Here is a 27,223-nt window from a genome sequence, read left to right on the forward strand (position 1 = left end):
TCAAATACTATTGCAGCAAAATCCCCCTCTGCTCTAGCTAGTATGTAATTTCTGCCTCCCTTGAGAGAGATTACCATGTATCCTGCAGCTCATTTTGCTTGGGTTATGGCATAGCGTTATCTACAATGTGAAAGAATTTAGCTTTGTTGTTGTAAAAAATTTACATGTATGACAATCACTTATGTTGAAATGGATTACAGTATTATTCAGTGATTATAATTCTATTTTGCAGAGTGGCTATTGCAACTATCAGTACAGAAGTCCCAAGGACTATTTTACACCTTTTACATGCTATTATGGTAACATAAAAGTTGAAATAATGGCCTAGTATAGCAATTATTTTTAGAATATCTTACCTAATGACCATCAAAAGGACTTGATGCTTATAGCTAAAGTAGAGGGTTGTATTAATTACTCAGCTAAAAATGGTAAGAACCACCTCCGCTTTTTGGAAATAAGCTAGACCTTTATAAATGTGCATATTTCCTGATTTTAATATGTTATTTGAATTCATAAATCTAAAAAGTAGCTAAATTTTGAAATATTTGGTGCATATGCCACATCACTAAATATTTACTACCTACCAATGGGAGCACAAAACTCTTTTGGGCACTATAGTTATACTTACCTATATAAAATAGAGAAAATATTGTCATTATTTAACATTCATGGAGAGTGCATTGTTCCTGTATGATACAGAGGTAGCCTGGGTTCTTAAATTTTTAGTAGCAAATTAATTGCCATACTAACTACTCTTACTACTAATATAAATTTTCAATGTGTTTTCAGTCATTGTTCTAATTTCTTCATGAAGCTTGTCTCATTCTATCATTACAACCACATAATGAAGTAGTACTCTTCTCCTCATTTTATAGATAAGAAAGTTGAGGCCCATATAGGTTAAAGAATGTATTCAGTAAACTCATAGGGTCATGGCTTAACTGGGATACAAATATAGTTCTAGTCTTAGAACCCATGCTCTTAGCCATTATGTATGCTATATCACCTCTTAAGAGCTGGTACAGCTTTCCCATCTGTAAAATGAGAAAAAGAGTAATACTCCATGATGTGGTTGTGAGGGTGGAATGAGACAAGCTACACAAAGAAATTAGAACAATGACCATACAGAATCAAGAATTTATATTAGTAGTAATAGTAGTTAGTATGGCAACCAATTTGCTACTAAAAATTTAAGAATCCAGGCTACTTCTGTGTCATACAGGAACAATGCAGTCTCCATGAACCAAAGCTCTTAGCCATTATGTATGCTACACCACCTCTTAATGCTATTACACAAAGATGTAGACATCGCTGTGTGGCTAGATGTTTGCATATTTTTGCTTCCTGTCTCAATTTTCTCCCTTTGCACAAACCTTGATGTGGATTTCAAGGAATTACTTTGGAACTCTAGATTCTTTGTCCTTGTCTTTGTTTCCCGGGAACACTTCTTACGGAGGACGTTTGAAGCTGTCCTTGCAATGAAAAGGAAAAAGCTATCAGTTGCTGCAACTTATTTAGATATCCACTGACTTTACCTGCCTATGGTTATTCTAACTGAAACAGAAAATACTTGTAAACGTAATTTTATTTTGTATAACTTTTATTCTTAGATTATGTTACAATGTGTCAGTCTCAAGTATAACTACAATATAATTTATGGCAAACTCAAACATTTTGAGCATTCATAGATCTATGAAATTTGTAAAGAATCCTATGTAAACAGCTTTATTATATTCATGGCTATTTATTTATTTTCATGAAGCAATTCTTGATTGTTTCCCTCAAGAAGATAATAACATAATAAACCACAGATATTTTTTAAAAATTGGTGGCCTTTATACATAGGTCCTAAACCCAGGCCAATTCTCTGGCCATCCTAATTTAGTTGGCCCTTCTTTCAGCACTTCTATTAACATTTCTCTGAAATAGCTATTTAGAACTGCTTTATTTACATATGCGTTTTATTTTCACTCTTTTTAATAAAGCTATCAAAACTCTATAAAATCATGCTAAATATTTTGGGTTGCGATGTTCAACAATCAGCATTTAAAAACAGCTCACAAGTCACCCAAATCTTTTGCAAACTAGGTAACTATCAAAAAGCTAAAATTAGATTCTCTAATTTTCATCCGAAAGATTTGTGTTCAAACCTGTTTGGGGCATGGTGGCTCATGCCTGTAACCCCAGCATGTTGGCAGGTCATGGCGGTAGGAACACTTGAAGCCAGGAGTTTGAGACTAGCCTGGGCAACATAGCAAGACCCCTTATCTACAAAAATTTAAATATTAGCCAGGCATGGTGGCATGTACCTGTAGTCTTAGCTACTTGGGAGGCTGAGGCAGGAGGGTTGCTTGAGCCCAGAGTTGAGGCTGCAGAGAGCTATGATCATGCCACTGAACTCTAGCCTGGGTGACAGAGTGAGACCTGGTCACTTAAAAAAAGTTTTTAGAAAACCTGTTTGCTTCCATTCTATTCTAAGTTAAGTTCTTCAGTGTAACTGCCATTCTGTATTGTTGGGTGTAATAAGTTCAGCGATTATAAAATTTAAATATTAATATGACAGTGCCTTCTGAAGGGTGAAACCATCAGTACAAACAGTAATCTACATGTAAAGAGAAGTCTAATTTTACTTCAAGCTTATACTTAATAAGCTCTTTCTTCCAAATAAATATTATTTTTAATTGATAAAAAGTCACAAGTAGACATTCCTGAAACAAACATAAATATATGTAAAACTTAACCATGTTATTTAAAAAAAAATCATAGTTCATGAAATAGGAAAAAGAACAACTTTATATATATATTTGAAATGCTAAGAAGAAATTGTGTTAACAAACCAGTTGCCCATATTTTTTATTTTACATAAAAACAAGGCAATGTAAAAACTTTAATAGAAAATTACACACGAACCTGTCAAACATCTTTTCTTACTACATTATGTAAGTATTCATAATGCAGTTATATTTGTGAGTTTGAAATAATGGTAGATTGAATTCAAATTTAAGGTGATGTTAAATTCTTAATTTAATGTATTTAAAAATCTGATGAATGGAATATATTTTGTATAGGTCCCTACTTAAATTATCAAAACCTATTTCCAACAGGCTTGGTAGGTATGTGATAAAATGATCTATATAGTCTCAGAAAACACTGCATGGTGTCTTTCATATTAAATTAAAAAGTGGTTCAAATAGCCTAAGATGAATGAACCTAAGATGGTATAAAGAATCTTTAGCACTAGATTGAGTTTTATACTTACATTAGAACAAATGTCTCAAAGTAATAATAGATGTTGTAAAATATATCACAATTTAAAAACATTCTAGACTTCTGATCTCATTCTTTAACCATAATTCTTTGTTTCTATAGGTATGTTTAAATCCTCTTTCTTTTTAAATTGCCAGAACAACAAAAAATATGTGCTTTAAACATTTATTATATAAATGTAATTTATTTTTTTAAATATGAAAAGCAAATTAGTGAAAGTTGTTTTATATATTTGCTTCAATATCTCCCACAAAAATCTTCTAAATAAAACTACATTCTACCTGTGTAGCTCAATTTTTGCCTGTGCATGAATAACTTTATTGAAGAAAGATCTCATATTCCTGAAATAAACTCATGAAAAAGAGCATTATGGTTATTTCTTTTCAAATTACTATTAATAGGTGTTTTCAAAAAACTAGATGTCTACAGCTAATGCAAAATGAATATGTGCTTGATAAATTAGAAGCCCATGGTACTGTGTTGATTGAGGCAAAATATATTTCATATCATAGAATTTTAAGGAGAAGGTGACATCTTCCTCATTGTATACATTGAAGTATATCCAAAAGATTACTTCCATAATTTAGGAAAGTAAGTTGGTGGCAAGAGAGCAAATTGGCAAGAATCCCTATTTAAATGCTTTTTTATTCATACTAAACACATAGCTGTGTTGAAAGTCTGTCATATTACATGATTTGAAAGCTTGCCAAACACGGGATTGTATACAAGTGATGCAATAAATACTGTGCCCAAGTTATTATCTGCTCAAATATGTACCATGGTCAAACAACTAACTGCATATCAGGAAGAATTTCATCAACTTTGCTTACAGCGAAAGGATGACTAAACAATACTGCATAAGAAAGCAGGAAAATTTGACAAAAGAGTTTAAGAGACTATTATCAGTATTTTGGACTGCACAGTCAAATGTTAGGCTATGTAAATAATAGCAAATAGAACTTCTGTCAATTATTACTTTTTTCTCAGTTATCTTTGTTTTTTTGAGGAGTGTAATATATACTTAGAATAATTTTTCAAGTTCTGTGGTTATTATATGAACAAAAAGGGATATGAAAGAAGAAAGGCTATGAAACACAATACTCTAAAGGTAAGTCTTATCCTTGTTGGCATGTGAGTCAAGATGAATGAAAAACATTTGTAGAAATGAACAGCCTACATACATTTTTAATCCCATGGCATTTTATAGGCACATATAAATTGGTTCTGATGCAATGTAGAATAAATTTAAGCACCTCAAAATATAGACTAACCTCTGTACATTGATAAAAAGTCAAGCTCCCTAATAATGCATTTTAACTAAACATTTATAACTAATGTCCATTACTTCTATCAAGCATTTCATTGCAAAGCCAAGGCAAAATACTTTTGTTGATTTCAAAATAATAGATAAATAATAGATTTTTCTGTGTGTGTGTGTTGTTTATTTACATGGGAAACAAGACTAATTACAATCCTGTGAAAAGATGACAAGGCAGATGTAAAAGTTTTCTACGTGGTCTTCTGATTTATTAAAAACCAAAAAACTGAGTCACCTTTGTATGCTATAATCAATAATTCCTACAGAGTTCTCTTACGATTCTTAAAGAATCATCGGTGCAAAAATAACCATCTGCTAATGCTGCCCACCTTTCTTAGGAAATCAGAGTTAGTGACTGCACTGCCTTTGAGAATATTTTGATAAAAAGGATTTTGGCATAGACTTCCTCAAAAGAGTTTTATTAACACATATAAATCACTTTCACAGGCTGTAAACAATATATCAAAAACGAAGCTCTATTTTTTGCTTTCCTTGCTGTCTTTCCCTTTGTCTTCCTTTTCTGTTCTGTCTTGTTCATATTTCTCTTTGTCTGGCTTTGTTACACTATCATATGAAGGTGGAGAGGTGGTGGATGAAGTGGCATCTGTTTTTTCTGGACTTGAGTTCTCATTAACATTATCAAAAGCCATATCTTTTTTATTGAGTAAATCATCATCTCTGTCTCCATCTTTTATGTATATACTTGATATATTTTTGACATTTTGCCTTAAGCGGTAACGTCTATAAGCACGCTGAATGACAGTAGCAGACACGTCCTCTTGTTTCCGTTTTAGTGTGGTTGTGATGGGTTCATAGGACACTTTGGAAGGATTTGCAGACATGAACCTTTCTTCCATCTGTGAACGAAGAGAATCCATCTCCCCACTCTCACCCAAAACACGCTTTGTAAAAGCAAATAAGATGTCAAGACAATGGATCCTGTCACCACTGACCATGGGCAGATCCATGGCAATGAGCTGGACTTTGTTGGGTTTTGCTATGAGAAGAGGAGGATCCAGGGCAGCTGCAAAATCAGAGAGCTTGCTATATTCTATAAACTGAGTTGCATCTGGATCAAACTTCTCCCAAACTTCATAGAACATCTCAAAGTCATCCTCACTCAGAGGTTCAGTACTTTCTTCAGTGGCAACACTAAAATTCTCCAGTATGACTGCAATGTACATGTTCACCACAACCAGGAAGGATATGATGATATAACTAACAAAGTAGAATATTCCAACAGATGGGTTACCACAGTCTCCTTCAACTGAACTTCCAGGATGAACTTTTTTTGGGTCACAGTCGGGTGGCTTACTGTTAAGAATAGGTGCTAGCAATCCATCCCAGCCAGCAGAGGTTGTAATTTGGAACAGGCAAATCATACTGTTGCCAAAGGTCTCAAAATTGAACATGTCATTAATTCCATCTTCCTTTTTAACATAGGCAAAGTTGGACATTCCAAAGATGGCGTAGATGAACATGACCAGGAAGAGCAGGAGGCCGATGTTAAATAACGCAGGAAGGGACATCATCAAAGCAAAGAGCAGCGTGCGGATCCCCTTTGCTCCTTTGACTAGACGTAGGATTCGGCCAATCCTGGCAAGACGGATCACTCGGAACAGGGTAGGGGACACAAAATACGTTTCAATCAAATCAGCTAGAAACATACCTGTATGTGGAGGAATATAATAGAAATAAAATATTTAAATATGTATGCTACCTAAAATGATGACTCTAAACAGTTTTATCTGTCAACTCTTTTCTTATAAATTCAAGACAGTTATTTTATACTGAATGCAATTACTTAAAAAAGGATTAAGAAATTCCAAAGAAAAATGACTAACATTACCATTGTGACATTTTCTCCTTTTTACTAAGCTCATGGGCCATTTTTTTCCTCCATAATAGTGTTTTAAATTTTAAGAATAATACCTACTCACATAGAAAATTCAAGCAATACCGTTAAATGCTAAAAAGAAAATATAAATCACCTGAAATGTCAACAATAACTATTATGAATATTTTTTTGAGTATCACTTCAGACATTTTTCTGTGCAAGCACATGTACACACACAAACAAATGTATTCAAGTTATATAAGCTTTTTTTGTAACCTATTTATTTACTTATTTTTCAAGACAGTCTCACTCTGTCGCCAAAGCTGGAGTGCAGTGGCGTGATCTTGGCTCACTGCAATCTCCACATCCCGGGATCAAATGATTCTCCAGCCTCAGCCTCCAGAGTAGCAGGGACTACAGGCATGCACCACCACACCTGGTTAAGTTTTGTATTTTTGGTAGGGACGGGTTTCACCATGTTGGCCAGGCTGGTCTCAAACTTCTGACTTCAAGTGATTTCGCCCACCTTGGCCTCCCAATGTGCTGGGATTATAGGTGTGAGCCACGATGCCCAGCTTGTAACCTATTTTAATTACTTTATTTGTCATGGAGATAGTTTCATAAAAATGACAACAAAATAATTTATTATAGTGGTATAATGCTCTCTCAAAATAACCACAAATTGAAGACTAGCATTTATACTGTTTCCATTTTGGTTACTGAAATGAATATTTAAATAGGTATGTTCTCCTAATTGCATGAGTACTTTTTAATAATATATTAATAGAACTTGGGTCAACAGTATATATATATTTATATATATATACACACACTATATATACACACATACTATATATATATAACATACTATATATACTATATATATAGTACTATATATATACTCTGTATACATACTATATACTATCTATAGTATATATAATATGTATACACTATAGTGTATACTATATATAGTATATAGTATGTATATAGTATATAGTATGTGTATACTATAGATAGTATATAGTATGTGTATGCTATATATGGAGTATATAGTATGTGTATATAGTACTATATATACACATACTATATACTATATACATAGTATGTGTGTGTGTATATATATACATACAATATATAGCTGAACCTATCTCCAGAAAGCCTGTACTAATTAACATTTCTAATGGCAGTATGTGATAGTGCTCGTACCTTACACGTTCACCAGTATTGAGTACTACCGTTCTTCTTTATAGTTTTTTACCAAAAAATTTTCATGACATTTGAAAACATCTACTATTGTAATTTATTTACATTTTTTGTGAACATAATCCACAATCTTCATTGTGTTTTGTTATTTTGTATCCTTATTGGTTATTTTTAACTTCTGTTTTTGGCTTAGTTTGGTATTTGCCCGTATGTCTGTTGGGATTTTTACTATATTCTTATTAATTTATAAGAACAATTTTCTATTTAAAGTATTGATCCTTTCTTGGCCTTAACTGTTACGTAAACATTTCCCCTATTTTTTATCTTTCGACCTTTAATTTATGATGATTTTTTCCCCAAAGAATATTTTGTTTTTTTGTGCAGTCATTTCTTCTTCATTTTTTTTTTCGGCTTTACAAATTTGTGTTATGAATAGAAAGGACTATAAGAGTATATGGTTATACGTCTATTTCCACATATTTCCTACTAGAATCTCTTTTTTTTAACTTTAGATTTTGATTCATGTGATCTTTTCACTCAGTAAACTGGTAATTATACGTTAAAGTTTAATTTGGACTCTCTTCAAACCCATTGAGCTTTTATATTTGAACAATTTTACTTAACATAAATATTATAAGTCTTAATATTTTGCAGAATAAGCCACCTCTTGTCACCCTAATTTTCTTCCAGATGAATTTAGAATCATTTGGACTTATATTGTTATTGTCTATTTATTACCCCCACTACATAAAAAGACTCATTGATATTTTCCTTGAATTTATAGATTAATAAATTTAAAAGTCTTAATTACAATGAGAGAAGCTTATCTAAGTACGTGATAATCCTTTCAATTATTTCAGCTTTCTTTTATTTCCTAAAGTTTTCTTCAGAAGTCTCATATGATAAAGTTATTATTAGATAATTTACTTTATTTTTATTGCAATTGTGAATCAGATTTTCTATTTTTTTTCATGTATAAGATAATTATTAGTGTTGGTACATGTAATTTAAAATTTGTACCTTTTGAACTCTAATTGAATTTATTTTTAGTTGATTCTCTTTCATTATATGAAGAAGGTCATTATATGAAGTTCTTGCATTATATGAAGAAGGTCATTATATTAAGGATCATTTGCTCCATTGTTTGTATATATGTACCTCTTTGTTTTCTTATCTAATTGCATTGGCCAACACTACTAAAAACAGGGATGATACAGGCACACTCTTTTCTTTTTCCTGACTTAATAGGAATGCTTTCAGAATTATTTTTGTTAGTGTGAAATTCTCACCTAAATTTTAATTCATTTTCTTACATCAATTTTGGTATGACTTCTGGTGATAATATGCTTTTCCAAAAATATTGATTTTAAATGCTTACTCTGTTATGTGGCACTCAATTTTATGATTCTAAGTCATGCAACCTTGAACCTTTTCAGATTGATAAACTGTTGATTAAATTTGTAGTAAATAATCCCTATAATCTCTATTAAAAGTTTATAATTCTAAAAAGAAATACAATCCTAAAATACTTTGCAAGATATGTGAAAATAACAACAACAAAAAAAACTCAAGAAGATAGAAAAAGAACCATGACAATGAATGTATAGGAAGTATAAAATCATGTGCTGTTATTCACAGACATGACCGTGGCTGGTTGAGGAATGATTGGCATTTTATACACTTATGAAGTATTAAGCCTTAAAAAATAAAACTGGCATTTCTAGAGACCTTAACTTCACTTTAAATTCTGGAAGAATTTTCACAAATTCACAGATACTCTGGCTATTAATATTATCATTAATCAAATGACAAGTCTCACATGTGCAAAAACCAGAAGTTATTTCAGATTCAACATTGTTTTTTCCAAGACACAGCTATATATAAACATGGTAACTAGCTTTGCAAAGGTAATAGTGGAAACTAAATATCAACAAGTATAATTTCCTTCTAACAGATAGAAATATTTGGCTTTGGGGCCTGTAGTGTAAACCCAGAAACACTGTAGTATGAGAGACAGATATTTTTGTTTTGCTTTTTAGGATTTTTTCATTCTTTCATTGTACTGACTTACTCAAGAGTAAATTTGCATTCAGGAATTCAGAATATACTTCCTTGAGCATAAGTGAAGTTTAGCTTTACTCAAAAAATAAAATCTGAATAATAAATATTCTTACCTACAATGGAGATAATCACAACCACAAAATCAAAAATATTCCATCCTACAGTGAAGTAGTAGTGTCTGAGGGAGATCAGTTTTAGCACACATTCTCCAGTGAAAAGGATTATAAAAACTACATTTATCCAATATAAAACTTCAGTCATATGTTGACTTTGACCCTCCTTTTCTACCATCATGGTTACCATGTTGAGACAGATAAGAACCATGATACTAATATCAAATGCTTGATTTGTCACTAGGTCAAATATACATCCTTGGATTTTGTTCTGCAAAGAAACGAGAATAATATTGAATGCAGAGTAAATTTTTCAAGTAGAATCTAGAAATTAAAGATATGCATTAAAAATGAATTAGAAATAATTTGAAAATCTATATGCTAAAGATATATATATTTTTTTACCCCTGGTCGAGGAATTGGCTTTTGTGGCTTCTTGGACCCCAGCTTTTTCATTGCATTATAGTATTTCTTCTGTTCTTCTGTCATAAAGATGTCTTGACCTCCAAGGTAAAGAAACAAAAAATAAATGTAGTTAAAACCAGGATCATTGTCTACATCTTTCTACAGATCACTAAGATAGGTTAAAATGTGTTAATATAGAAATAAAATGTATTTTATTATGTTCATGATAGCTATACATAAAATATATCTTAAATAATTACATATGTGTAGAAACATGGGTCTCCAAACACAGTTAAATGTGCATATATAAATATTTGTATTACATATTATAAGGATTGGCTCAATTTTCTTTTGGTGTGCTAATCAGTGTTGTTTTAAACTATGTACTTGTATCTTTTTTTATCTGCTAGCTGTCTTACCATGACTTTTATTGCTAAGAGAAGTTGTAAGAATTAAAAGTAATGAATGTCTTCTTTGATGATTTGGCTAATATTTAGAACTTTTACAAAGAACAGGGAGCCAAATCATGAGTGAACTCCCATTCACAATTACTACAAAGAGAATAAAATACCTAGGAATCCAGCTTACAAGGGATGTGAAGGACCTCTTCAAGGAGAACTACAAACCACTGCTCAACGAAATAAAAGAGGACACAAACAAATGGAAGAATATTCCATGCTCATGGATAGGAAGAATCAATATCATGAAAATGGCATTACTGCCCAAGGTAATTTATAAATTCAACACTATCCCCATCAAGCTACCACTGACTTTCTTCACAAAATTGGAAAAAACTACTTTAAAGTTCATATGGAACCAAAAAAGAGCCTGCATAGCCAAGTCAATCCTAAGCAAAAAGAACAAAGCTGGAGGCATCACACTACCTGACTTCAAACTATACTACAAGGCTACAGTAACCAAAACAGCATGGTTCTGGTACCAAAACAGAGATATAGATCAATGGAACAGAACAGAGGCCTCAGAAATAACACCACACATCTACAACCATCTGATCCTTGACAAACCTGACAAAAACAAGCAATGGGGAAAGGCTTCCCTATTTAATAAATGATGCTGGGAAAACTGGCTAGCTGTATGTAGAAAGTTGAAACTGGATCCCTTCCTTACACCTTATACAAAAATTAACTCAAGATGGATTAAAGACTTAAATGTAAGACCTAAAACCATAAAAACTCTAGCAGAAACTCTAGGCATACCATTTAGGACATAGGCATGGGCAAAGACTTCATGACTAAAACACCAAAAGCAACGGCAACAAAAGCCAAAACAGACAAACGGGATCTAACTAAACTAAAGAGCTTCTGCACAGTGAAAGAAAGTATCATCAGAGTGAACAGGCAACCTACAGAATGGGAGAAAATTTTTGCAATCTATCCATTTGACAAAGGACTAATATCCAGAATATACAAAGAACTTAAACAAATTTACAAGAAAAAAACAAACAACTCCATCAGAAAGTGGGCAAAGGATATGAACAGGCACTTCTCAAAAGAAGACATTTATGCAGCCAGCAGACATCTGAAAAAATCCTCATCATCACTGGTCATCAGAGAAACACAAATCAAAACCACAATGAGATACCATCTCACACCAATTAGAATGGCAATCACTAAAAAGTCAGGAAACAACAAATGTTGGAGAGGATGTGGAGAAATAGCAGCGCATTTACACTGTTGATGAGAGTGTAAATTAGTTCAATCATTGTGGAAGACAGTGTGATGATTCCTCAAGGATCTAGAACTAGAAATACCATTTGACCCAGCAATCTCATTACTGGGTATATACCCAAAGGATTATAAATCATGCTACTATAAAGACACATGCATACGTATATTTATTGCAGTACTATTCACAATAGCAAAGACTTGGAACCAACCCAAATATCCATCAATAATAGACTGGATAAAGAAATGTAGCATATATACACCATGGAATACTATGCAGCCATAAAAAAGGATGAGTTCATGTCCTTTGCAGGGACATGCATGAAGCTGGAAACCATCATTCTCAGCAAAATATCACAAGGACGGAAAACTAGACCTCACTCATAAGTGGGAGTTGAACAATGAGAACACATGGACACAGGGAGGGGAACATCACACACCAGGGCCTGTTAGGGGGTGGGGCGCTTTGGGAGGGATTACGTTAGGAGAAATACCTAATGTAAATGATGAGTTGATTGGTGCAGCAAACCAACATGGTACGTGTATACCTATGTAACAAACCTGCACGTTGTGCACATGTACCCTAGAACTTAAAGTATAATAGTAAAGAAAGAATAGGGGCTACATACAATAACCAAAATTGTATTAATTTTATATTCATTTTAATATACCATTATTCCTTTACAGAAAAATGAATATAAACTAAAACAATAATATACATTTCTATATCTCTATTTGAAGAAACTCTTTGACTACCTTTTTAATTCTAAATAAAGGATTTCAACATAAACACTTTTTTGGATGTCAACATTATGCTTGATAGATTTCTAGGTACTGAGGAAGTTATCAATCATCAGACCCAAACTGAAGGACTTTCCAATTGATTATGTAAAAGAAAATATAACTTTTAAAATTCAACAGTAAATAACATAACATCTAAATGAGGTTTTTGACTGGAAAAGCCTAAATCTTACAAAGGAGGCTAGAAGCTTCAGTTGCTCCCTTTGTTCTCTGCTAATTTCTTAAGTTAGCTGTAAGTTTTACAGATTTATGTATATTCTACATTAGTCTATAATTTCACCTTTTTTAGTCACAGCATAAATTAGTATAATCCATATAATTAAGAATTTATTTTCAAGGATTTATAGTTCTGAGATCATTACTTAACTTGTAGGGTGCTGGAGTTAAAAATGACCTGGTTATGGTTTCCCTTTATTCTCTTGGATTTGGTAATATTCAGCTTCCTCTTATTTACTTATTTTTTTAATTGTTTGCTGTTGAATGGGAAGCTTCCCATTATACTGAATTTTCTTATTCATCAAATACCTAATGTTAACCAGACTTCCCTTTCTGCCTTAGAGTGTTTTTGTTGTTGTTTTTGAGGGGGTCTTGCTCTGAGGCCCAGGCTGGAGTGCCGTGCCACCATCTTGGCTCACTGCAACCTCCACCTCCTGGGTTCAAGTAATTCTCATGTCTCAGCCTCCCAAGTAGCTGGGATTACAGGTGCATGCCACCACATCAGGCTAATTTTTGTATATTTAGTAGAGACAGGGTTTCGCCATGTTGGCTGGTCTGGTTTTGAACTCCTGGCCAGCCTTGGCCTCCCAAAGTGCTGGGATTACAGGCGTGAGCCACCATATCCAGCCACCTTAGAGTGTTTTAATTCAGCTTTTCTCTATTTAATATGCAGTCTTTATGTAATTTTCATATTCATCTCACCTACTGACAAGGCATGAGAGAGAGAGACTTCATGTCAATGTCAAGAGAAGCCCAGATCCTTTATTGTTCATTAATGGGGACTGAATATTACAGCATGCCAAGAACTTAACAGAAGAAGCTGGAGAAAAACTGAGGAGAAAACTCCAACTTTGAGGAGAAAATCAAAGTAACAGATTTTGTTTTCCCCTAATGATAGCCTGGTTTGTCAATATGATAAAGAATGGGATAAAACTAATAGAAGATTATGAATTACTTCAATAGAGAAACTTGTGTGGGTATTTTGTTTTCCTATAGCTTATTTAGGCCTTGTGCAAAATGTACCCCTTTAAAACCTAGGTGGAAGGAATTCTGTAAGTCAGGCTAATTTTTTTCTATGTTACAATCTACATCGAGTCTGCATTACACAGCAATACACTTCACTTCTGGTGTCAGATCATCTTTGCTCAAGTCCTTTCTTTTGTCCTTGGGTAAGTTTCTTAATTCTTTAAGTAAAACCACCTCATCATTATAAGAGTAGTCACTGCATTTGTGTTTGCTGAGAAGATAAATTGAGGTAACATATGAAGAATACTTAGCATAATATCTGGCACATGGTAAGTCTTCATTAAATTTTAGTTACTATTACTGTTGTTCTTATTAACCTTCCTGATAAGATTGGAGTTAATGAAATGGGGTTATTGTTAAAATTTCCTCCATAGTTGCTCAAATATGTAATTATATATTTGTATAACTATATCATGTAATCTTCCTTTTTATAGCTTGAACTCATTAATGACTTTTGTTCTAATAGTCAGTAGTATGTTTTATGATTATTAAAAACTAATTTCACATGAAATCATTAGAGGTGAAAAAAGTACCTATGAGGATGATGAATAGTTGGAAAAACGAGTAAAATTGGGTTGGTTATTAGAAAGAGGCATGGGTTGTTGATAGAGCCATAAGCTTTGATCAAATTATTGAAGTTAAAAAGCAGTAAGTGGCAACATTGCATTGTGGAAAAGATATGGGGTTTCAAATCAAACAGGTATTTCAATCACAACTGTGCCAGTATCCTGTTACTTGGTTTGAAACAATTTATCCACCTGTTCTAGGGGCTAATTTATTCATTTGCATCAAGATACCACTTTCAAGGGAGGGAGAGGAGTGGAGCATATCAAATGTCCTTGCCGTTCAGTGTGCTGCACTAGGGTCCAGTTTCACTCTTGCCTCATATGGAGCACTGAAAGAACCAGTATGATTAGAATAATTGATACAGCTACAAACATAGGAAAAGGGGAAGGTAGATTAGCTGTTTGAGAGACTCTCAGTATCTCTAGCCAGGCTGATTGGCAAAGGTTTTTCTCTGTCAAAGTCAGTCTATAAATCCTGGTGGCTGTTTTGTGTCATTTGTGACATTGCGTCAGATGACTGACAGGTGGCTATTCTTCCAATGCACAGACACCAATGCAAAGCACAAGGAACACAAATAATTAGGGAAACAACAAAAAGGGATAAAAGAAATCCAGTTACTGACCCTAAAGAAACAGAGATTTATATCTCTCTTCAAAAGAATTCAAAATAATTATCCTAATGAAGTTTAGCAAAATACCAGAGAACAGAGATAGACAACTAAACAAAATCAGGAAAATGATACATGAACACAATGAGGATATCAATGAAGGGACAGAAACTACACACGCAAAAAAATAAACGTCAAATATGAATAAAAACTCTGGAATTGAAGAATACAATAACTGAACTAAAAAACTCCCTAGAGGGTTCAATAGCAGACTTGATCAAACTGGAGAAAGAATCAACAAACCAAAAAAAAAAACAAACAACCCCATCAAAAAGTGGGCAAAGGATATGAACAGACACTTCTCAAAAGAAGATATTTATGCAGCCAAAAGACACATGAAAAAATGCTCATCATTACTGGCCATCAGAGAAATGCAAATCAAAACCACAATGAGATACCATCTCACACCAGTTAGAATGGCGATCATTAAAAAGTCAGGAAACAACAGGTGCTGGAGAGGATGTGGAGAAATAGGAACACTTTTACACTGTTGGTGGGACTGTAAACTAGTTCAACCATTGTGGAAGTCAGTGTGGCGATTCCTCAGGGATCAAGAACTAGAAATACCATTTGACCCAGCAATCCCATTACTGGGTATATACCCAAAGGATTATAAATCATGTGACTATAAAGACACATGCACACGTATGTTTATTGCGGCACTATTCACAATAGCAAAGACTTGGAACCAAGCCAAATGTCCAACAATGATAGACTCGATTAAGAAAATGTGGCACATATACACCATGGAGTACTATGCAGCCATAAAAAATGATGAGTTCATGTCCTTTGTAGGGATATGGATGAAGCTGGAAACCATCATTCTCAGCAAACTATCGCAAGGACAAAAAAACCAAACACTGCATGTTCTCACTCATAGGTGGGAATTGAACAATGAGAACACATGGACACAGGAAGGGGAACATCACACACTGGGGCCTGTTGTGGGGTGGGGGGAGGGGGTGGAGGGATAGCATTAGGAGATATACCTAATGTTAAATGATGAGTTAATGGGTTCAGCACACCAACATGGCACATGTATACATATGTAACTAACCTGCACGTTGTGCACATGTACCCTAAAACTTAAAGTATAATACAAAATAAAAATTAAAAAATAAAAAATAAAATAAAAAAACCCTCAAAAGATGGACACCAAAAAATAAAAAATAAAAAGGTAGATCATTTAAAATTATCCAGTCAGTGGAGCAAGAAGAAATAAAAAAGAAAAATGAATGAAGATTTATGGGACATCATTAAGTGGAACAATATATACATTATGAAATCACAGAAAGAGAAGGCAGAAAGGGGTGTAAAAATATTTTTAAAATGGCTAAAATATGTTCAAATTTGGGGAGAGATATGAACACCTAAATTTAGGAAATTCAAAGAATCCCAAATAGGACAAATCTAAAGAAGTCTCGGCTGGGCGTGGTGGCTCACACCTGTAATCCCAGCACTTTGGGGGGCTGAGTGGGGGTGGATCACCTGAGGTCAGGAGTTCAAGACCAGCCTGGCCAACATGGCAAAACCATATCTCTACCAAAAATTACAAAAATTAGCTGGGCGTGGTGGCGGGTGCCTATAATCCCAGCCACTCAGAAGGCTGAGGCAGACAGAACTGCTTGAACCCAGGAGTTGGAAGTTGCAGTGAGCCAAGATCACACTACTGCACTCCAGCCTGGGCAACACAGCAAAACTCTATCTCAGAAAAAAAGAAAAAAAAGTCTCCACTGGAGACATAATATCATCAAATTGCCAAAAGTGAAAGGGAAGTTTGAAAGCAGCAAGAAAAAACTGAATTGTCATGTACAAAAGAGCTCTCATAAGATGAACAGCAGATTTCTCAGCAGAAACTTTAAAAGAGCAAATAAAGTGAAAGTATATATTCAAAATACTTAAAGAAGAAAACTGCTGACCAAGAATAATATACCTGGAAAAACTGTCCTTTAAAATTAAGGAAGGATAAAAACTTTCTCATACAAACAAATGCTGAGGGAGTTCATCACCACTAGAGTTATCTTATAGGAAACGCTAAAGTGAGTTCTTCAAGTTGAAACGAAAGCATGGTAAAGAGCAACACAAGGGCATATGAAAGCACAAATCTCACTAGTAAAGGTAAATACATAGACAAATGGAGAATACTGTAATACTCTAATAGTATTATATAAATCATTTATAATTCTAATATAAAAGTTAAATGTCAAAATAATTAAGAATAACTAAAATTACAAAAATGTGTTTGTAGAAACACATTATAAAAAGATGTAAATTGTGACATTTATAGCAAAAAGCGTGAGGGAGGTATTAAAAGTGAAGATTTTTGGTGTATGATTGAAGTTGTTATCAGCTTAAAGTAGACTATTATAAGATATTTGTGATTGCCTCATGATAACCACAAGGAAAATCCATGTAAAAATACAGAAATAAAAAAGAGAAATCATAGCATATCACAATAAAATATCAACCAATCACAAAAGAAGACAGTTAAGAGAGAAAAAGACAGAAAAAAATTACAAAACAGAAAAATTTAACAAAAAGGCAATAGTAAGTCCTTACCTACCAATGATTATTTCAAATACAAATGGATTAAACTTCCCAATCAAAAGACCTACAATGGCTGCATAGATTTATGAAAACAAGATCCAGTTATATGCTGTCTTCAGATACTCGCTTCAGATTTAAGAAAACGTAGTTTGAAAGTTAATTGATAAAAAAGATACATTTTGTAGAAATGGTAACCAAAAAAGAGCAATGGGCTATGCAGTTGTCCTTTAGTATCTACAGGGTCATGGTTCCAGAACCCCAAGGGATACCAAAATTGAGGATGCTTAAGTCCCACAGTCAGCCCTGCAGGACCTGTGGATAAAAAAATTTGACCCTCTGTATCTGTGGATTTCACATTCCATGAATACAGTGTTTTCAATCAGCATTGGCTGAATCTACAGATGTAAAACCTACAGATACAGAGGACACCCTGTAATTATATCAGCCAAAATAGACTTTAAATAAAAAACTGTCACAAGAGACAAAGTAGGTCATAAAATAAGATAAAAGAGTTAGTTCATCATGAAGATATAACAATTATAAATATATGTGAATCCATCATCAAAGCATGTAAATACATAAAGCAATCACTGACAGATCTGAAGGGATAAACATGCAGCAACACCATAACAGTAGGATACATCAACACCCGACTTGCAATAATGAACAGAACAGCCAGATATGGAATCTATAAACAAACTGTGGATTTGAACAATGCTATAGACCAAATGGATCACAATCACACAGAATATGCTACCCAACAGCATCTTAATACACCATCTTTTCAAGTGTGCACGGAATATTCTCAGGATAGATCACATATCAGGTCATGAAGTTAGTTTTGACAACTGTAAGAAGTTTGAAATCATACCAGATATCTTTTATGACCACAATGGAATGAAACTGGAAGTCAGTAATAGAAGGAAAACTGAAAAATTCACAAATATGTGGAAATTAAACAACACTCTCTTGAAAAAGCAATGGGTCAAAGAAAAAAATCAATAGGAAAATTTAAAAGTATCTTGAAGCAAACAAAAATGAAAGCACAATTTCCAAAATTTATGAGATGCAGCGAAATCAGTAAAAAAAGCAAATCTTATAGAGATACATGTCTACACTATAAAAAGAAAGATCTCATATAAACAATATAGATTTACGTGTCTAGGAACTAGAAAAAGAACAAACTAAGCCCAACATTAGCAAAAGGAAGGAAATAATAAATAGTAGAGCTAAGTAAGTGAAATAGAGAATAGAAAAGCAATAGAAAAAGTCAACAAAACTAAGAGTTGGTTTTTTTGAAAGATAAAATAGACGAATCCTTAGCTAGGATAACTAAGAAAAAAGATAGAAGACTCAAATATGTAAAACCAGAAATGAAAGAGGAGAAATTACAGCTGATTTTATGGGAATAAGAAGGATCAAAGAGACTACCATGAACAATTATACACCAACAAATTGGATAACTTAGAAGAAATAGGTAAATTCCAAAAATATACAACCTACAAAGACTGAATCATGAGGAAATAGAATAACTGAATAGACAAATTGAACCAATAATAATAATAATAATAATGATAATGATAGTAACTCCCAAAAAAGAAATATACAGGACCAGATGGCTTCTCTGGAGAAGTCTAACCAAACATTTAAAGAAGAATCAACATTAATTCTTCTCAAACTCTCTTAAAACTTTGAAGAGGAAAGAACACTTCGAAAGTCATTTTATGGGGCCAGAATTACTCTCATATCAAAGCCAGACAAAGACACTGTAAGAAAAGAAAATTACAGCTTTTGAAGGAAGTGACTTCAGCAACATTGTGGAATAGGAGGTTTATGACTATTTTTTCTCTCACGGACATACCAAGTAAACATTTACATACACATGGATCAATTCTCTCCAGAGAAACCCAGAATCCAGTAGAAAAACTCATACACACCAGAGGACAGAAAATATCCGTATTAAAATGGGTAGAAAAAGTGGAAAGACACTCATGCACTAACCCCACCCTGAGCACAGCGCCTTACATTTGGGAAGAAAACTAAATTTGCAGCTACTTCCCAAGGGTTGAGAAACTATAGCACACATATAGAACCCAACTTTTTTTTTAATTTGAGGAAATGTATTTATTTCTAGAAAATGCTTTTTCTAGAGTGGAAAGAGAGAAGATATGAACTATATTATAAAATCATCTTCATAATTGCCTTAGTTTTCCATTTTGTAGAACCCAACTTTTATAGTCCCTGACACAGAGCTTGGCTTTTAGATCACCATGCTTGAGGAATGGCAGAGATAAGCCACTGGAGTTTTCTCTCAAGTACAAAAAACAATGGGGGGTTTTGAACTGCCTGAGCACTCTCAGAAGCTTTAATTCCTGGAATCAGACCATCTTCCAACTTCCCCATGGAAACCATTAGGCTGCACGTTTTCCAGCCGCTCCCTGTGGTTCTGGCCTCTTCCAGTACTTGGAAATCTACATAGCAAATGAAGAATAAACCTTCTTCAGCCTAAACAAGAGGAATAACATTCCCTATGCCTTCTTCCCTGGCTTCCTCCAGAGACAATCCCAACTCTACAGTCTTTCTGTTAAAAGAGGTGGAAGGTCTCTACCACCAAGAACAGGAGGGTGGCTTCTTCCCTGGCTTGCTCCTGACATAATTTATGCAGTCTCTTATTAGAGGAAGGCTTGAACTACACTTCAATCCAATAGATCTAACAGATATTTATAGAACAGTTCATCCAACAGCAACAAAATACATATTCTTCTCAAATCACATGAAACACTCTCCAGGGTAGATCACATGTTAGGCCACAAAACAAGTTTTAACAAATTTAAGAAGATTAAAATCATATCGAGCACCTTTTCTGTTCATGATGACATGAAACTAGAAGTCAATAAGAATAACCTTGAACAACTCATAATTATGTGGAAATTAAACAACATGCTCCTGAACAACCAATGGGTCAAAGAGGAAATTATATGGAAAAACAGAAAATATTTTGGGATCAATGACAATGGAAACACAAGATAACAAATAGTATGGAATGTGAAAAAAGAAGCCCTGAGAGAAAAATTTATAGTCATAAATACCTACATTAAAGAAAGAAGGAAAATCTCAAATAAACAACCTAATATTACATCTTAGAGATTAGAAAAAGAAGAAGAACAAAATATCCCCAAACTTTGCAGAAGGAAGAAAATAACAAAGATAAGGATAGAAATAAACAAAGCAAATACTAAAAAGTTGTTTTTTTGAAAAGATAAAATTGAAAAACCTTTAACTAGACTAACCAAGGGAAAAAAGACAACTCAAACAATATCTGAAATGAAACAAGGGAGACTAACACTGATAACGTAAATACAAGGAATCATAAACTATTAATGTGAACAACCATACACCATCAAATTGAATAACCTAGAAGAAATGAACTAATCTTTAGAAACACGCAACCTACCAAGACTAAATCAGCAAGAAATATTACGTCTGAACAAACCAATACTGGATAAAGAAAATAGATCAGTAATAAATTAGGTCTCCTATCCAAAAAAAAAAAAAGGAAAAGGTCACTGGTGAATTCTATTTAAAGAAGTAATATGAATTCTTCTCAAATTCTTCCAAAAAATTGAAAAGGAGGTCCAACTCATTTTATGAGGCCAGTATTATACTGATATGAAAACTCTAAGAGTATGCTACCAGAAAAGAAAACTGCAGGCCAATATTCTTGATGAACATAGATCCAAAAATTCTCAACAAAATACTAGCAAACTGAATTCCCTAGCACATTTAAAACATCATTCACCAAGATTACTTGGGATTTATCTGAGGGATGCAAAAATGGTTAAACATACATAAATCAATAAATGTGATATGCTACATTAACAAAATAAGAACAAAAATCATATGATCATCTTACTAGATGCAGACAAAGCATTTGATAAAATCCAGCATATATTCATAATAAAATCTCAAGAAAGTAGATATGGAAGGAATGTACCTTAACAAAATAAAGCCATATATGACAAGTCCACGGCTAACATTATGCAAAAACTGAAAAGTTGGGAGCTTTTCTTCTAAGATCAGGAACAAGACAAGGATATTGACTGTTACCACTTCTTTTTGACATAGTATTAGAAATCCCATCCATAGCCATTAGGCAAGAAAAAGAAATAAAAGACATCCATGTAAGAAAGCAAGAAATAAAATTATCTCTGTTTGCTAATGACATGATCTTTATATGTAGAAAACCCTGCACACTCTACCGAGAACTGTTAAAACTGATACATAAATTCAGTAAAGTTGCAGTTTGCAAAATCAACATAGAAAAATCAGTAGCATTTCTATACATTAACAATGAGGTATCCAACCAAGAAATTAAGAAACCTATTTAAAACAGCATCAAAATAAATAAATAAAATACTTTGAAGTAAATTTAACCAGGAAAGTCAAAGATCTGTACACTGAAAACTACAAGTTGATTAAAAAAAACTGAGGAAGACACAAATAAATTGTAATATATTTCATGTTCATGTGTTGGAAGAATTAATATTGTTAAAATGTCCGTACTACCCCAAATAATCTACAGATTCAATGAAATCCCTATCAAAATTCTAATGTCAGTTTTCACAGGAATAGTAAAAAATCCTAACATTTGAATAAAATAAAAAAGACGCTAAATGGCCAAAGCAATCTGAGCAAAAAGAACAAAGCTAGAGGCGCAATACTCTCTCATTTCAAAATATAAAGCTATGCTATTGGCATAAACACAGATATATCGGCTAATGGAAAAGGATAAAAAGCCCAGAAATAAACCCAATTATTTATAGTCAATTGATTTTCAACAAAGGTGCAAAGAATAAACAAAGGGGGAAAGGACGATCTCTTCAATAAATGACGTTGGGAAAACTGAATATTCCTTATGCAAAAGAATGAAATTGGGCCCTTTCTCATACCATATTTTAAAAAATCCAAACAAGTAGAAGACTTAAATATAAGAAATGAAACTATAAAGCTACTAGAAGAAAACATAAAAGAAAAGCTCTATGACATTTATCTAGGCAAGGATTTCTTGGCTAGGACTCTAAAAGCACAGGTAACAAAAGACAACAAGAGACAAGTTGGATGAGATCAAACTAAAAAGGTTCTTTACAGCAAATGAAACAATAACAGAGTGGAGGGAGAGCTCATAGATTGAAATAAAATATCTGCAAACCATACATCTGATAAAGGGCTAATATCCAACATTATACATAAAAAGCTCAAGCAACTCAACACCTAGAAAATCAATAAACCAATTGTAGAATGGGCAAATAATCTGAACAGACATTTCTCGAAAGAAGAGATATGAATGGCCAATAGATATATGAAAAAATGCTCAACATCTCTAATCATCAGGAAAATGCAAATTAAAATCCCAATGAAATATTACCTCACACCTCTTAGAATGGTTGTTGTCAAAAAAGATGAATGATAACAAGTATTGATGAGGATGTGGAGAAAAAGGAACCCTTATACGTTGTTAGTGATAATGTAAATTAGTACAGCTGTTTGAGAAAAATAGCATGGAAGTTCCAAAAACAAATACAATTACCATATAATTCAGCAATTCCTCTTCTAGGTATATAGTGGTATATATTTAATTCCTTTAGAGGAATTAAAATCATTATGTCGAAGGTATACCTGCACTCCCATGTTCATTTCAGCATTATTTACAAGAACCAAGACATATTAGGTTGGTGCAAATGTAATTGCAGTTTTTACCATTACTTTTGCTGCAATTAAAAGTAATGGCAAAAACCGCAATTACTTTTGCACTAACCCATAGATGCAACCTGTACCCATCAACAGGTGAATGAATAAAGAAAACGTGATAGGTATGCACAGTGGACAACTATACAAAACTTTAAAAGAACAAATTTTGTCATTCATCCCAACATGAATGAAACTAAAGGACATTATGCTAAGCAAAATTAGCCAGGTACCAGGTACAGAAAGACAAATACCACATGATCTCACTTACATGTAAAATGGGGTGGGGGGAGGAGGGAGGGATAGCATTAGGAGATATACCTAATGTAAATGACGAGTTAATGGGTGTCGCACACCAACATGGCACATGTATACATATGTAACAAACCTGCACGTTGTGCACATTTACCCTAGAACTTAAAGTAAAATAATAAATAAATAAATAAAAAATAAAAAAGTGAGAAGTCAACATTACAGAAACAGTGTATAAAGGTGGTTACCATAGAACTGGGGGAAGACGATGTGGAGAAAGTATAAATGTTGATCAAAGGATGTACATTTTTCATTTAGAGTAGAGGAATAAATCTTAAGATGGATTAAAGACTTAAATGTAAAATCTAAAACTATAAAAACCCTGGAAGACAACCTAGGCAATACCATTCAGGACACAGGCATGGGCAAAGATTTCATGATGAAGACACCAAAAGCAACTGCAACAAAAACAAAAATTAACAAATGGGATCTAATTAAACTAAAGAGCTTCTGCACAGCAAAAGAAACTATCAACAGAGTAAACAGACAGTCTACAGAATGGGAGAAAAGTTTTGCAGACTATGCATCTGACAAAGGTCTAATATCCAGAATCTATAAGGAACTTAAATGAGTTTACAAGAAATAAACAACCCCATTAAAAAGTGGGCAAAGGATATGAACAGACACTTCTGAAAAGAAGACACACATGCAACAAACAAGCATATGAAAAAAAGCTCAATGTCACTGATCATTAGAGAAATGCAAATCAAAACCACAATGAGATACCATCTCACACCAGTCAGAAGGGCTATTATGAAAAAGTCAAAAAATAACAGATGCTGGTGAGGGTGTGGAGAAAAAATGAATGCTTACACACTGTTTATGGGAGTGTAAATTAATTCAACCATAATGGAAGACTGTATGGCAATTCCTCAAAGACCTAAAGACAGAAATACCATTCAACCCAGCAATCCCATTACTGGGTATATACCTAAAGGGAAATACGTTGTTCTATTATAAAGACACATGCACACATATGTTTATTGGAGCTCTATTCACAATGGCAAAGACATGGAATCAATTCAAATGACCATCAACGATAGACTGGATAAAGACAAAGTGGTAAATATATACCATATAATACTATGTAGCCATTAAAAAAAATGAGATCATATCCTTTGCAGGGACATGAATGGAGCTGGAGGCCATTTTCATTAGTAAACTAAGGCAGGAACAGAAAACCAAATACCACATGTTCTCACTTATAAGTGGAGCTAAATGACGAGAACACATGGACACATAAAGGATAACAACACACACTGGGGCCTATGGGAGGGTGAAGGGTGGGAGGAGGGAGAGGATCAGGAAAAATAACCAATGCATACTGGGATTAATACCTCAGTGATGAAATAATCTGTACAACAAACCCCCATGACATGTTTACCTATGTAACAAGCCTGCACATCCTGTACATGTACCCCTGAACTTAAAATAAAAGTCAAAAAAGTCACACATTAGGAAATGAAAAAAATAAATGTATCGTATATTTCAAAATTGCTAAAAGAATAGCTTTTTAACTTTCTTGCCACAAAAAAATGATAAGTGGGTGAAGTGATGGTTATGTTAATTAGCATGATTGAATCTTTCTACAATGTTTATATAGATCAAAACATTGTTTTGTACCCCATAAATAAGCACAATTTTTGTCAATTAAAAATGAACAAATTTTTAAAAAGAAAAAAGCAACTACAGAACAAGATCCCTGATGAACATAGATGCAAATAACTTCATCCAAATATTAGCAAACTGAATGCAACAGCCCATTAAATGATCATGTACTACGACCAAGTGGGAGTTATCCCTAGGATGCAAGGATGGTTCCACATATGCAGACCAATAATGTGATACACCACATGATCTGAGAAGGATAAAAATCACAGGATCATCAAAAGAGATTCAGAAGAAGCATTTGACAAATTTCAACACCCTTTTACAGTAAAAACTAAAAAAAGAAAACAAAAGCTAGGTATAGAAGTTGCTATAACTTGAAGGTTTGTCCCCTCCAAAGCTCATGCTGCAATTTAATTGCCATTGTGACAGAATCAGGAGGTGAGACCTTTAAGAGGTGTTTAAATTATGAGAATTTTACCCTTTTAATGCATTAATACTGTTATCTCAGGATTGAGTTCATTATAAACAGGCAGGTTCTGCCTCCTTTTCTCACTTACTGTCTCTTTGTGTCATGTGATACCTTATAGCACGTTATGATGCAACAAATAAGACTTCAACAGACAGCCCCTCAATCATGAACTTTCCATCCTCCAGTACTGTGATCTCATAAGGTTTATGTTCATTATAAATTACCCAGTCTGTGGTATTCTGTTATAGTAGCACAAATGGATGAGAACAGAGGAAATATACCTCATGATAACAAAGACTAATTGAATATCCCACAGCTAACATCATATTCAATGGTGAAAAACTGAAAAACTTTCCTGTAAGATCAGGAAAAAGACAAATATGGCTACTCTTGCCATTTGTATTTAACACAGCACTAGAAGTCCTAGCCAGAGAAATTAGGCAAGAAAAACAAGTAAAAGACATCCCAATCTGAAAGAAAAAAGTGTTTACAGATGACATTATCTTATATGGAGAGTACCCTAAAGACTCCACACGTCAGGAAAATCTGTTAGAACTAATAAATTTACTAAATGTTGAAGGATATAAAATCAACATACAAAAATCACCTGTGTTTCTATACACTAACGATAAACAATCTGAAAAGAAGATTAGGAAAGAAATCCCATTTATGATAACATCAAAAGAAATAAAATACCTAGGATATGCTTAACCAAGGCATTGAAAATGTATGCACTGAAAACTACAAAATGTTCATGAAGGAAATTAAAGAAGACACAAATAAATGGAAAGATCCAGTATTCACAAATTAAATGACTTAATATTGTTAAAATGCCCATACTACCCTAAGTGATCTGTGCATTCAATACAGTACATATCAAAATCCCAATAGCATTATTTACTAAAATAAAAAAAAATCCTAAAATTCATATGGAACCACAAAAGACCCTGAATAGCCAAAGCAATCTTAAGAAAAAAGAACAAAGTGGAAGAATCACATTTTCTCATTTCTTATTTATTTATTTATTGAGAGAGAAGATCTCACCCTGTTGCCCAGTCCAGAGTGCAGTGGCATGATCATAGCTCACTGCAGCCTCATATTCTTGGGCTTGAGTGATCCTCCCACCTCAGGCTCCTAAGTAGCTAGGACTATAGGTGTGTGCTATCATGCTTGGCTAATTTTCTAATATCTTTGTAGAGAAGGAGTCTTTCCATCTTGCCCAGGCTGGTCTCAAACTCTCGGCCACAAGTGATCCTCCAGCCTTAGCCTCCCAAGTAGCTGGGATTATAAGCATAAGCCACTGCACCCAGTCCCCACAGGTCCTCGTTTCAAAATGTATAACAAAGCTACAACAATTAAAATAGTATGGTCCT

The 27,223-nt window shown here is 33.6% G+C and overlaps 1 protein-coding gene across 7 annotated transcripts in view; it reads right to left on the reverse strand.

Annotated features, from left to right (window-relative positions):
- Positions 1 to 1,582: 1,582 nt before the first annotated feature.
- Positions 1,583 to 27,223, reverse strand: part of SCN9A (sodium voltage-gated channel alpha subunit 9) — a 178,853-nt gene continuing 153,212 nt past the window's right edge. For 6 of the 7 annotated variants that reach the window (XM_024243378.3, XM_063712844.1, XM_024243381.3 and 3 more), the window contains 3 exons: positions 10,205 to 10,309; positions 9,800 to 10,070; positions 1,583 to 6,254 (listed from right to left, as the gene is read on the reverse strand). In XM_024243378.3, coding sequence (XP_024099146.3) covers positions 5,062 to 6,254; positions 9,800 to 10,070; positions 10,205 to 10,309 — 1,569 coding nt within the window. In that variant the 3' untranslated portion in view covers positions 1,583 to 5,061. The remainder of the gene's footprint in view (positions 6,255 to 9,799; positions 10,071 to 10,204; positions 10,310 to 27,223) is intronic. The other variant, XM_063712845.1, reaches the window with a different exon arrangement.

This window comes from Pongo abelii, chromosome 11 (assembly GCF_028885655.2).
Source record: "Pongo abelii isolate AG06213 chromosome 11, NHGRI_mPonAbe1-v2.0_pri, whole genome shotgun sequence".
Lineage (NCBI taxonomy): Eukaryota > Metazoa > Chordata > Mammalia > Primates > Hominidae > Pongo > Pongo abelii.